The 13,823-nt window shown below is 29.3% G+C and overlaps 1 protein-coding gene across 2 annotated transcripts in view; it reads right to left on the minus strand.

Moving 5' to 3' along the window:
* The window catches only part of LOC100201888 (uncharacterized), a 64,454-nt gene that overhangs the window by 19,629 nt on the left and 31,002 nt on the right, over positions 1-13,823 (minus strand). For both annotated transcript variants that reach the window (XM_065801682.1, XM_065801683.1), the window contains exons 5-8: positions 9,940-10,062; positions 6,263-6,363; positions 4,087-4,169; positions 159-195 (exon numbers count right to left, since the gene is read on the minus strand). In XM_065801682.1, coding sequence (XP_065657754.1) covers positions 159-195; positions 4,087-4,169; positions 6,263-6,363; positions 9,940-10,062 — 344 coding nt within the window. The remainder of the gene's footprint in view (positions 1-158; positions 196-4,086; positions 4,170-6,262; positions 6,364-9,939; positions 10,063-13,823) is intronic.

Below are 13,823 nucleotides of genomic sequence, written 5' to 3' on the forward strand. Positions count from 1 at the left end.
GCTTACGGCAATGATAATTATACAATAATATATATATTTATCACATTTAACATTAAAAATTTTTTATTCAACATTAATAAAAAACATCATTTAACCTATAACAAAAGTTTTTAACTATTAACAAATATTTTTTTAAATATATACTATACAAAACATACCTTTCTTCATTCTCATCATACTTTTTCCAATCTATATCTAATAAACAAGAAATATTTATTATAAACAACAACAAAATAAATTGCATTTACTAATGAATTATTTAGTTTAATTTTATTTAGAATTAAATAATTATATACTAATGAATTAGTTCAGCTATTTTATACAAAAGGTTCCATGTTGAGACAAAAAAATAAAATAATTTCATACAAAAGTAAAACCATTTTAATAAAATTTAAAAATTTTGTTCATTTTAATATAAAATATTAAAATTAACAAAATTTTTAAATCTAAACTATTTAACACTTTTATTTTATTATTAATGGAAATTATTAAATAATCATAAAAATAATTCTTACAGTTAACGTTCAAAGTTTAACATTTTAAAGAGATCCGAAACCTCCGAGACATGTTGTGTTCATATTAAAAAGAATGATAAAAAAAAATGTTTGGGCTAAATTTTTTTTATTAAAACAAAAGAATAAATGCATACCAAGAAAAACATTATAATGTTTTTCTTGGTATGCATTATGAAAGAAGGGCTGCTCCAACAACGGGACAATTCCCAGTTTCCCAGACTTAAATGATTTAGAGACTGCCTTAAATATTTGCTAAATATCAAAAAGTCTATACAATCATATTTACAATGTGATTGTATAGAACAAATCTAGATTTTGGAGCTTCACAACTTAATTTTGCTCCAGGGCCCTGGGCCAGCTTGGAATGGCCCTGTATGAAATAAAAATAACAAGCATAGAGAAAACAAAAGAAAGAAAAATTAATGAAACACATAACCAAATGTTTAATAAGGTATAAATAATGTTAATGAATATAATGCGATAAAACTTTAAGAAAGTAAACAAAAAACAAGGTAATAGTTATAATAATATGTTATTATTATGAAATAAACAAAAATTAAAGACTGAAAGTTAAATTAATTGAAAATTTAAATCGGAAACATATATAGATTTTAAGATTTTTACTCAATTAAATCGACTTTTAGTCAATTAGTAGGAAGTCCATAGTTGATTAAATCGACTATTAGATTTTTCAAAATCAACCAAATTTGACTTTTAACTAGTCGACTTTTAGTCGATTTAGTTGAAGTCAATAACAACACTAAAATCTGGTCAATTACTAAATCCTTAGGCATCCATTCTATAACATTTTATTACATACCAAACTTGCTCCTGCTTCCATAACTCATTCGTGCGTGTGTGCAGAACTCATGGCAGCCATTACACCTGAGTTAATGGCAAGAAAGAGTCGCATCACTTTTTTTAATAAGAAAATGTGAACGAAAGTCTATGCAAATATCTAACTTATGTAAACTTGAAACTATGTAATATTAAAACACATTTCAAGTTTTACAGTTTTACTTTTACTTGAAAATTATACTGAGGCAATATCTTCTTAATTTTGATTTACGACATTTATTTGCTTTTTATAAAGTCTTTCATTTATTAAATAGTGTTTAAACATTTATCCAACAATATGCTTTAGTGGCAGAAGTTATTAGCTTGCAGTGTTCTGAAGTAAATCATGTGGTTTAAATTCTTGCGCTTGCACTTTTTTTTTTTTTTTAAATCTTTTCTGATTTTTTAAAATACAAAATAAATCGTTTTTGAAGTTCTGTAAATATTATACATAAAATATAAAATAATTATACATATATAAAAAAAATTATCTGTAGCTAGCAAAAACTTTAAAATTTTATTTTAACAATTAAAAGTCTTTTTTCCAATATTTATTTTTGCTATAATTATATATATATATATAACAAGATCAAAAAAAATTAAAAATTTAGGACTTGAACCCATTGAAACTACACTGATGACAGCACACTTAACCACTGAGCCTTTAGGAGTAAAAGAAACTATTTTGCAAACCTCTTATAAGCTTTATGCATGCAAAAAAAAGTGCAGATATTAATTTTTTTTGCTCTCAAAGCAATTTTTTTAATAAATTGTTTTTCTACCATTGACTAAAAAATAAAATGAATAAGGAATAAGTATAGTATATAATAACAATCAGTAAGCCTTCCCAGGAACTTCTTCCCAGTTTTTTGTCTTGCATGTCCACACATAAGTTTTTCATTTTAGACTAGTTGGTCACAGCTGTTTGCAAGTTTTATTATATTAAGTGTTTCAATACTTTGAAGTAAAAACTAAGTTTTGAAAACAAAGAAAGTAAAATTAACAAAATAGTAAATAAAATTTAAATATATATAAAAAAAATAATAATAATAATTTAAATAGTTTATGTACTATTTTTATTTTTGTTTCTTTAGGGTAGTTGTTATTTTCAGTAATGAAATTGATTAAGGCAAGAAGAAAAAAAACAGAAGAAAAAAAACAGAATAAAAAAAACAGTTTTAATTCGACATTAAAAAGAATGATTTCCCTATACTTCATTTGTTTTGTTTTTTAAAGAGGAAAGCATAAATTTCTATCTGTTTGTAAAATAATTTAAATGTAACAAGTATATACTGTCCCTATATGATTACGTCTATGTAATGCATTTGTATATGTTTATATGCACTCATATGTTGGTTTGTTCATGTACGCATATATACATATCTACCTCATAAGCTTTATTTTTTACCTTGCTTTTTTAATTATATAATTTTATTTATTTGTTCATTAGTAGAGACAAGTTTAGCTTATATGGATAAGATGTTAATAACATGCATGGAATGTCAAGTTTAGAATCCCACCACAATCCAATTTTTTTATGGTTTTTCTTTTAAATACTACTACTCATATATTTGCTTTGTAACCATTTATCTTTTCTTTTTTATATATAAAAAATCTTTCTGTTGTATGTTTTTGAATGATAATCTCTTCACATTTAGATTTTTTATACCATTCAAGCTTCTCAGTGTATTTTCTACTAAGGCGCACACACATATATGCATAGTTTTTAGGCTTCAAATTTGCCATGCCGTTTACACATTTTTCACATAGCCTTAATTGTTTCATATTACCTTCTATTCTGTACATTTTTTACTCACAATCTTTTAGCGCTTTTTAATTTTCGATACCTGTTACTTTTTAAAATTTGGCTCAGTGCGCTTAGTTCTACCCGCCTCCTCCATTTTTCTCTACTATGGTGAAATATACGTAAACAACAACTAATAATAATTTTTTACTTGAACTTTGAATTACTGTACATCTTTCCAACATATACGTAAAAATACTTGATGTTGCACTTTTTGCCCTTTTTTCAGGATCTTTGTCTACTCATGAAAAAAAAGAAAATTGCTTCAACAATTCTGAAAAAAATAATCGATGAAAATGTAATTACTTGAATCTCAAACATTTATTTTTTATTTTGCATAAAGGTCTAAATCAATTAATTATATCATTGTGTTCTAGTAGCAATTTTTGTTTAGATTCATAGTTGTAATCAATTAAAAGTATTAATTAATGTTTTGCATTATTATCCCAAATTCATGAATAAGATTAAACTTTAATAATTCATGATAACTTTAAAAGACTGGTGGCAATGTCAAATCAGCAGGTATTGACCTGAAATTTGAATTATGGTTATATCTTATCCAGTCAAATGGGAAAATTACCAGGGAGCTCGTATTTTCAGAAAAAAAATTTTTCTGAACATTTTAATATATATATTTATATATATATATATATATATATATATATATATATATATATATATATATATATATATATATATAAGGAAAAAATATAGAAAAGGTTGATGTGAAACAGATTTGAAAAGAACCGTACTTTTACGGGTCTGGTCAACTAGTTCTAATTATTGTCATAATTCTTTAACACTTTATTCTTATCAACTTTACAAATCGAAATTAATTGTTTTAAAGTCAGATTTAAAAAAATAATTTTAGACAACATTTTTTTCAATAAAAAAAACTTATTAGTTTGATATCTTGTTAATGGCACTTACCTATAGGAGACGATCGCTTATCTGGTCGATCCCAGTCACGAGTATGCAACCTATACACTTTCCATAAACTCTCCTTTGTATCACTTAACAATAAAATAATTATAAATAATTATAAACCACTAACTATTACTATTAATTAAATTTATTAAACTATTTTGCAACAAATTCAAAAAGTAAAAAAACAATCAATATAAAAAAAATATTACAAATATAATAAAATTAAAAAAATAATAATAAATTGTAAATATTTCAGGTTAATTTATCAAAACAATAAAAACTTGTTTTGTTATAATACAAAAAATATCATTTATAACATTTTCTCAACATTACTTCTGACAAACTTGTAATTAGAAACAAAGAAAGAAAAAAAAAAAGAAAAAAGAATTGAAAGAAGCTAGAATCCACTGAAATCCACTAACAGATGTGTTTTCATAAGATGCTTTTAAACAAGCTAGAATCCACTGAAATCCACTAACAGATGTGTTATCATAAGATGCTTTGAAACAAGCTAGAATCCACTGAAATCGCAGATGTGTTATCAGAAGTCTATTAAGAAAAAGTTACAAAGAATTTTATGCTTAAAAAATAACTATGGATGTCATAAATGCAAAAAAGTTTTTGAGAACCTTATTTAAGCAAGAAATTAAAAGGATTTTTGATTTTTACAACTAATGAATAAACAATACACAAATCAAAAAAAGAGGTTTTAGGTCAGAGTTCCCCAAATATTTTTATGGAATTTTTATCAGTGACCTTTTGAGGATACTGTATCTAGAAGCTTAAAAATCATAAGGTAGCTGTTTTTTAAAAAATGATTTCAAACTTTTGAAAAATTTTTGTATGAAAGGGGAGGGGGTAAGAGTTATAAAGTGAAGGTTTTCCTTATAAAAAGTCAATATTAAATTTTAAAAGTATTTTATAGTTGACCCAATATTGCAGACTATTAAATTTTGATTATTTTAAGATATTAGTTTTTCTATAGAATTTTTGATGGAACCATATACAAAATTTAAAGAAGCTGTTCAGTAATGCTCAGTAATAATTAAAAATTGTTCCAATAGTAAAGTTTCTGTATTTTTAACTTTATTTAGTAATTTCTTTATTTAATGTAATAAAGAAAGAAAATAATAGTGTTGCAAATTTTAGTATTTGATTGGTTACGGTTAACAATAAATATAAATTATTGTAATAGAAAATGCGTAATATATTATCTAATAAATCAGTAAAAAGCAAAGAAGAACGAGACCAGTTATTGAATCAAAAAGTTATTTGTTGCTGCTGTTTGAAAAAATCCTTAAAATGTATTTAAGGCACAAAACTATATATAACAGATATATTCTATTTTATGATTAATGAATGCAATTTTTTAAATAAAAATCACTTTCTAAAAATAATCAGTATTTAGCTGGGATAGCTCAGTTGATTAAAGCGCTGCTAAAAAATTTGGAATAATTATTGGTTGTAGCAGCAGGATTGCAGGTTTAAATCCTGGCTCCGCCTACTCAGCGGATGAGTAGTATTTCAGTTCGAAGGGAACTTGTCTCGATTAGCTCTGCTATAATGATGTTTCTTTCTCAACTAGTAAATAAATAATCTAGTCTAGAAAATTATTGTTTATCATTTTTGTTTTTCGTTTAAAAATAAACTTACTTTATGTAGACATGTCCAACATGCAAAAAATATGTAAACTTACTATAAGAAAGTAAAGACATACCAAGTATAGTTCTTTTTCCGGATCAAAAAGGTTACACATTATTTTAAGTAATCTACCTTCTACAAATTTGTCAATTAACCAAGTTACTCAATGTAATGTCTTACAGAAAGCAAAATCCTTACCAAACATTTATAATACGAATATAAATTATAATTTTATACAAATATAAAGTTATAAATATGAATTTAAATTGATTCAGATAAAAACATCATGAGATGAAGAGATCCTGAACTTGATAATAATTTTTTAAACTAAAATTTTTTAGAAGGAGGATTACCAAAAATAATTTGTAACCTCTTTGATCCTGAAAAAGAACTAAATTTGGTATGTCTTTACTTTCTTTTAGTAAGTTTACATACTTTTTGCATGTTGGACATATGTCTACATAAAGTATGTGTGAATACGAAAAACTTTAATTCATCAAAATAAAACAAAAGAACAACAAACAAAAAATCGCATTACTTGTTTAAATTATGATTTCCATCTAATAAAAAATTCCTCAATTTTACAAACATATCATCAACATCTTTAGGTTTATTCAAATTTAATTCAGGTCCAACTAACTAAAAAAAATCTAATTAATTATTTTTTAACATTTACATTAAGAAACTTATTAAAAAAATATAAAAGAAATCTATTTAAAACACATTAACATAAGACTGAAAAAAAAAGACATATTTAAGTGCCTTGAGTGTCCAGATTTCATATAAAAAACGAAAAAACAAAAAACAAAACAATAACAACAACAACTCTGGGTGCAAACTTAGCAAACTACATGAACAGCACACTACAAGTTCAAAATTGATGTTTCAGAAACCCAGCAGCTGGAAAGAGGCTGCTGCACAGAGAAGTTGAGCGTGGTACTTAGGTACAAAGGTTTTAGGTAAACATTATAATATATAATGAACTATATGAACTAGGAAAAGAAAGCTTAATACACTCACTTCTTGGGGTTATGACTAGATATAGAGCCAGATGTAAGACCTATAGAATGGATTTTAATTGATTGAATGCACACATTAGCCACTGTATGTCAAAAGCTCTAACTCTTAGTCAAAGGAGCTAGGACCCCTTAGTGGTATGGAATGTTATAAAATGAAATTTTAGATTTTTTTTTCAACATCTTCACTTCCAACAAGGCTGCAAGAAACAACTGTTAGAGTTGAAAGTTACTGAAAGAGAAAAGATGAATAATAAGATGATAATTTGCATTCTTTTAAGTAGTCTGTCAATCGTTATCTTGCTCTACAGACTACTTAAAAGAATGCAAATTATATGAATCAGGAAAGTAAGATAAAGGAAGCGAATTTCAAAAAACTGATGTTTGAGGTAAAAAAACTAGACGAATAAGAGTTTTTGGAACACTTGGAAGTCTTTGTTTTTGGAAGTCACAGAAAAAGGACGAGACTTAATTAAATGAGGAGTAACACGAGAATAAATTTTAGTAGGTCAAGAGACACTAGCTCTTTAAAGCAGTGCCCATTATAGTTTCATAGAAAAGAGAAAAAGCATTACATTTATCAACCTTTATCACATCGTTGCATTACAACGATGTGATAAAGGTTGGAGGTTGGCTGCAAGAGCAGGTCCAACTATGTTTACAATGCATTTTTGCACCTTGTCTAAAAGAGAAAGGACATCATTAGAAGATCTGCCCCAGATATGGCAACAGTATTCCATTCAAGGACAGATTTGAGATTTATAGAGATAAAGAATAGAATCCGGAGTAAAAAAGTGTCAAGCACGATAAAGAGATGTAACCTTAGCAGATGTTAATTTTGCAACTGATTTGATATATGGTTTCCAAGAAAGATCAGAAGTAAGAGATAATCCTAGAAGATGAAGAGTAAATGACTCATCGAGTACATCACCGTTCATAAATATAGGAAGATCTAAATTATTGCGATAACGATTAGCTGAAAAAAACTGAATTTTATCTGAATTAAAGTTCAACAGCCACTGTGAGCCTCATGCTGTAGCAGAAGTGAGATCCTTTTCAAGCTCAAATGCCTCCTCAAAGCAATCAGAGAGCTTTGTATCATGACAAGAATAAATGGTAGCATCAGCAGACAATGCCACCTTAGATGTGAGATTATCTGAAAGATCATTAATGTAAATTAAAGAGTATAGGGCCAAGGATTGAACCTTGAGGAGCCCCTGAGGTTACAGGATATGAAGAAGAGTGCTGTCCATCGTGGACAACTTTTATACTACAATTGGTAAGGAAGGATTCAACAATCTTTAAGATGTTGCCAGATACACCATAAAAAGAAAGCTTATGGAGAAGACCAGCATGCCAAACTTTATCAAAAGCTTTAGAAATATCATAACCTCTCTAACTCTATCTAATGCGCAATAAAACCTATAGGTTATTACTGTTAGCAAATCAGCTGTAGAACGAGGAGATCCAAATCCATATTGATGATCAGAAAGTTATTAGATTCAAGATGAGAGATTAAATGCTTGTTAATTAAAGATTCAAAAACCTTGCTTATGATAGGAAGAAGACTAATAGGACGGTAGTTAGACAAGCCAGATCGCTCTCCAGAACTTTTGAAAATAGGGATGCATGTTGAATACTTTTGAAAGTATAGACGACAGCTCCGGAGAACACTTCTGCAAGACTATAACAGGTATGTTGTCTGGGCCACAAGCTGTAGAAGAGTCTAAGCAGGAAATCACTTTAGATACAGAAGCTAGAGTGATATGAATGTCAAGCAATGGATCAACCTGTTTGACAGCTATATCAGGTAAAACTTAACTAGTGGAATCAAGAAATGATATTGATGAAAAGTTCTTAGCAAACAATTCAGCTTTGTCTATAGGTGAGGTGACAAAGTCTGAACCATGCAAGAGAGGTGGAATAATAGATTTGCCCTTATTATTGATACTATTAAAGATTCTCAAGAAGTCACAAGAGCCTAATATTTGTGATGAAATACGAGATTTCATGACCTAAGTATAGCGGGCTTTGGCATTAGACAGAGCCTTTTTACAATGGTTTCTAGCAATAGTAAACAGATGTCTGTTTTCTGAAGAATTGTTTTGCTGATAGATATGGAAGTAACGGTTTCGATTGGAAATTGAAAAAGAATGAGATAATAGTTTTAGAGAGATCAAATCGTAATCAGAAGCACCTAAGGGTGAGTGTGGAGAAACTGAGCACTGACTAGGATCAGAAGCAAGACATAAGTCAAGTAAAGAAGGTAAATGATTCAGGTTGTCCGGAAAGCAAGTTAGAAAGTTGACTATTTGAGTTAGGGATTGAGAAAGGCAAAAGTTGTGGGCCTTAATGCCTGCAGAGTCACTGACACTAGAACCAAGCCATTCAGTGTGACGAGCACAACAACAAAGTCACCAACAACAATGATATTGGCTAATGGATAGAGAGAGAGGGCTTGGTCAATATGATCGGAAATAACATCAAAAAATGCAGTTTTAAGATGAAGGAGAGCGATATAGAACAAAGAGAAAGGCAATAGAGTGAAGTGGCGCTAAACAAAAGCACATAAAAGAAATAGTCTGTGGATTCAAACCTAGTTTCCCGATAAATGGGTGAATTCTTACAAATGTAAATGCCCAGGCCAAGTATGTGACTATTGGAGTCTTTACAATATAAAGGAAGATAATCATCAACTCTAAGATCATTAGATAAGACAGCTGAACTCAAATTAGTCTCACAAAAAGCAAGTAGATCTGGTGAACTTTGCAAGAGATAAAACTCAACAGAAGAAAAGTTACTTCGAAACCACAAATATTAGTGAATGATAGGTTTAGAGATCTGAGCACATAGTCAGCAAGTGCTGATACAATATGCATTGCGGAGCTTCAAAATGAAAATGTGTGCGAGTGTCAACATAATAATGAGGTTATTAAGCGCCATAACCACATACATTTTAATGTTATATGATAGTTACCAGAGTTACATACCATAGTTAAGCTGGTCCATATAATTACCCCATCTATTTATTAGTGTTTTTTTTTTTTTTTTTAAATTTCACAAATAAAATAATTTGTTTACTTTCACATATCAGTAGAAAAATCTGTCTAACAAAATATATTACAAGTCATATATAAAATTTATAAACAAATTATAAACATTACACAATAAATATTTAATAAAAAACAAGGATAACTACCTTTAATAGAAGAGTCATTGTATTTAACATTATTTCATTTTTTGATTCCAAAAACATATCAACAAATTTAAATACAGCATTTCTAAAAGCTGGATTAAAATCAGGTTTGTTGTTTTTTATAAGCTAAAAGAAGAAGAGTTTGAAATATTTGAAACTAAAAAATAGAATTTACCATTATATTTATTATAATCAATTAAAGAGGTCGCAAACCACAAAAATGAATGTTTGTATTACACTGTAAATTAAATTGTAAACTATGTTGTAATTTATGCAAATTTATGTCATAATGTTACTACAAGATACTTACAAGAGAGACTTTTTTTTTAACTTCATTATTAAAAACCAAAAATATTTTGCCAGAAATGTATTTAATTTTCAATAATATTTAAATCATAAAGCTGATTTTATACAACAACACACTTTTTATGTTTTTAAATGAATCGATGTATACAAAAAGGTTCTAAGTCATAAAAACTATTTTTTTGGGGAAAGAGAAAAAACTTATTAAACACAAAATTATTACTTTAATAAATTCAAAAAAAATCTGGGTGCTTTTTGACATCTTTAAATATTAGATTTGTTAAAATATATATCAAAATTAGTGATATATATATATATATGTGTTATACATAGTTAAAGTTGTCTGACTTAGAACCTTTTTGTTTACATTTGTTAAGGATAATAACAAAAAGCTTGTCTTTTATATATTTATTCATTTTTTGTACCAAAAACTATTAAAAATCAAAGTTCAAACTATTAGACATGTTAAATCACACAATGTATAAAATTACAAAGCCTTTGTCAGACACCTCACTGGATATCGTGTTCCTCTTCCCCGCCAATCGCCTCGTCGGTTGTTGGCCAGCTCATGAGTTCATCATAAAAACCACTGAACTCATCCGGAACATATTGCATTTGCTTCCTAATATCCGATAATTTCAATCTTTTTATCGGAACATTACCCAATGGGTAGCACACATTTTGCGGAAACTCAACGATGCGATCGATGACTTGAGACATCTTGTAAGTTTGGACCATCAGCCCATCAATGAGTGGACTACAGACAATTACACCTGGAGAAGTCCCATAAGTGAAGTGCATTAGAGAACTTATTCCAAAACTTATCTTATCTTTAGCAGGAACTTTCTTTCCCCGTGTTTCTTCCGAAATGCAACATTTTTTGTAGAATGTTGGCCACCACTTTTGAAAATCTATAATTTCTTCTGTTGCAACTTCTTCAACAGTAAACTTACCAGTAATACTAGAAGTAATGATAAGTTCAGTTATCTGGTGAACAGTGTACACCATTTCATACTTTTTCAGTTTTCTCTTACAGCGAAGTCCCGGTCACAAGGTAGGTACGAGTGACCTCTTATTGGGTAGTACTGCTCGATTCGATCAAATCGGCCAGTATCTGAGAGCCAAAAAGACTCTGTTTAGTGCATGGTTTTTATTTTGACCTCCACAGTTATCTGAGTAGACATGGACTTCAGTAAACTGTGGAGGAGCAGACATTTAGGTAATTGTACACAAAAGAGCACACCTCATCAGGGCTTTTTCTGGCTGTGCTTTCATGGTAAACATAAACATGACCTTTATTGCATTTCACATCATGAATAGAGAAGAGGTTAACAGATAGCTGTCTGAGGTAAAAGGTTTCCTGGACTGGTATCATCGGTAAAGGGATATTCTGCATGTAGTCAAATGCGATCGCTTAGACATGCAGTTCATTTTGTTTTGTTTCCGGGTTGCTTTCATTTTGGAGTTTGTTGTAAAACTTTTTTGATCGACATTTGTGCAGCATCAGTTCAGCAGCAGCATTTCTCTATGCTGCATCACTGAGATGAGGGCTTCGTAATTTTAAATTAGGCTCCTCACAGGTGCAAAAGAGTCTATCTGGGGATGGCCAAATCTTAATGTAAAGTTGTCCTTAAAGTAGCCTAGAAAAAATTTGTAGCTACATTTTGCTTCAGGATGTTTTCCTTTAAACATTGAATACAAAATTTTGACATTTAGTCTAGCATCTAGATAATTGATAGTTTTACCAGCATATTTGCTATGTTTCACCGGATAACTTTCGATATGTTCTCTTATGAGAAGTCTTACATTGCCCCTGATTGCATTCGTTCCTAATTTTTTCCCTTTAAGGTCCTTTGGTGATTTTCCAATACAGGGAGCGCAATCGTCGAATATGACTAATTTTAATACCATAAAGGCTTTTAAAGGCATCCACACATACCTTTTCTTTGGCATCCCCCACCAAAACCTCATAAGTAAATGAAAAGTCATGAGTTACTCTTCCTTCGGCACCTTCCTTTCTGGGTTGGTGAGTTTTCACCTTCATGCTTGTAATCAACGATTGTAGAAACATATCTTGCTCGTTCTTTGTCTCTAACGATCTCATGCAGGCGAAGATCTCGTCGCTCTGGTTTTTTAGACGTTCCGTACATTTCTTCGACCATCAGAAAGCAAAATATCTCATTAGATTATGCTGATATAAATGTTCGAGGTAGGCCTAAATGCCATAGCCAAACTCTAAAAAATGATATTTGAGTAATTCGGCTATAACATTTGGCTACTGTTTAAGGTCAATTCACTAGCCTAAATGGAACGATATGGAACGTGTTGGATTAGTTTTGTCTAAGACGTTTTTATGAAAACATATTGCATGGTATGTGATAAACAAATTGTTAAAAGGCTAATTGGGTATGGAAATTGCAATACAAATCTCACCTGCAATCAGTTACAACAGTAGTAGCAGGTACAGTTCTTCCTTTGTAGTCAATGTACTCTTTACTTTTCACTCTAGCTTCTTAAACAACATTCCTTTTCCACATAGCCTCATTTTTAACCTTTCTTCCACTGCTAGTACTAGGTTCTTCATCCATTATAAGTCTTTTTCATTAAAACAACGAGATGAATTGTAATAATTACAAATCATAACGCAATTTAATTATTAAATTGCGTGGGAGAAACCCTGTACGGCGGATTTGACTGACGCAGTTTCCTTGTGGAAATATAAATATAGTCTAAACGGTTTTTTTATGAGCATATTTGAGGTGTTTTTTAAAGCATAAGTTGAACGAGGAATTTTTGTATAGGCAGTTTTTTTAATGAATAAAAAAGATCTGAAATCGAAACATTGTGTTCACTGCGAGAAAACTACATGAATAATAAAATAAGCCCAAATAACCTCAAACTCGTAACCAAAACAAAACAAAAATTGGATTAAAAACATCTGAAAGCTATCAGCAACACAGCTGGTTTTCTCAGTGCTGCCAACAAAAACCTTCTAAGTCACTGACCTAGAACCTTTTAGTTTACAGACAATATTTCAGCTCTCTATTCAACGTGTACGGAGAGGTCTGACTTAAAATGTTTTACTATACAATGGTGGAACTGTCTTCAAAGAACAAATTTTCATCAAAAAGTCAAATATTAAAAAAAATGACTTAAAACGCTTTTGTATACATTGATTCAAATAGGAATAAAATTTTTTATAAACCATAAAAATTTTAAAATCCCTCCATAGGTATACTATTTCTGGCTACACAGCAGATGCTACACAGCAGATGCAGGCATAAAAAAACTTGCAAAACAAGAGTAATGCTATTCTTTATAAAATGTCTAAGAAAGTTTTCTATTACCAAAATTATCAAACATATCATAAAAAGAAGAAACAACCTGTGAACAACAATTTAATAAAAATTTCAAAGCAATTTAATAGTTTTTTACTTTATTTAGCTTAGGATGCATATTTTGTTATCTATATTAATGATCTTCCTGACAATCTTATATCTACAGTAACTCTGTAGATATAAAACTGTCAGGAAGATCATGTGGCTACTGAAGATATAAAATAACAGTTTATGGCTTGTCCATAA

Source organism: Hydra vulgaris, chromosome 07 (genome assembly GCF_038396675.1).
Source record: "Hydra vulgaris chromosome 07, alternate assembly HydraT2T_AEP".
Classification (NCBI taxonomy): Eukaryota; Metazoa; Cnidaria; class Hydrozoa; order Anthoathecata; family Hydridae; genus Hydra; species Hydra vulgaris.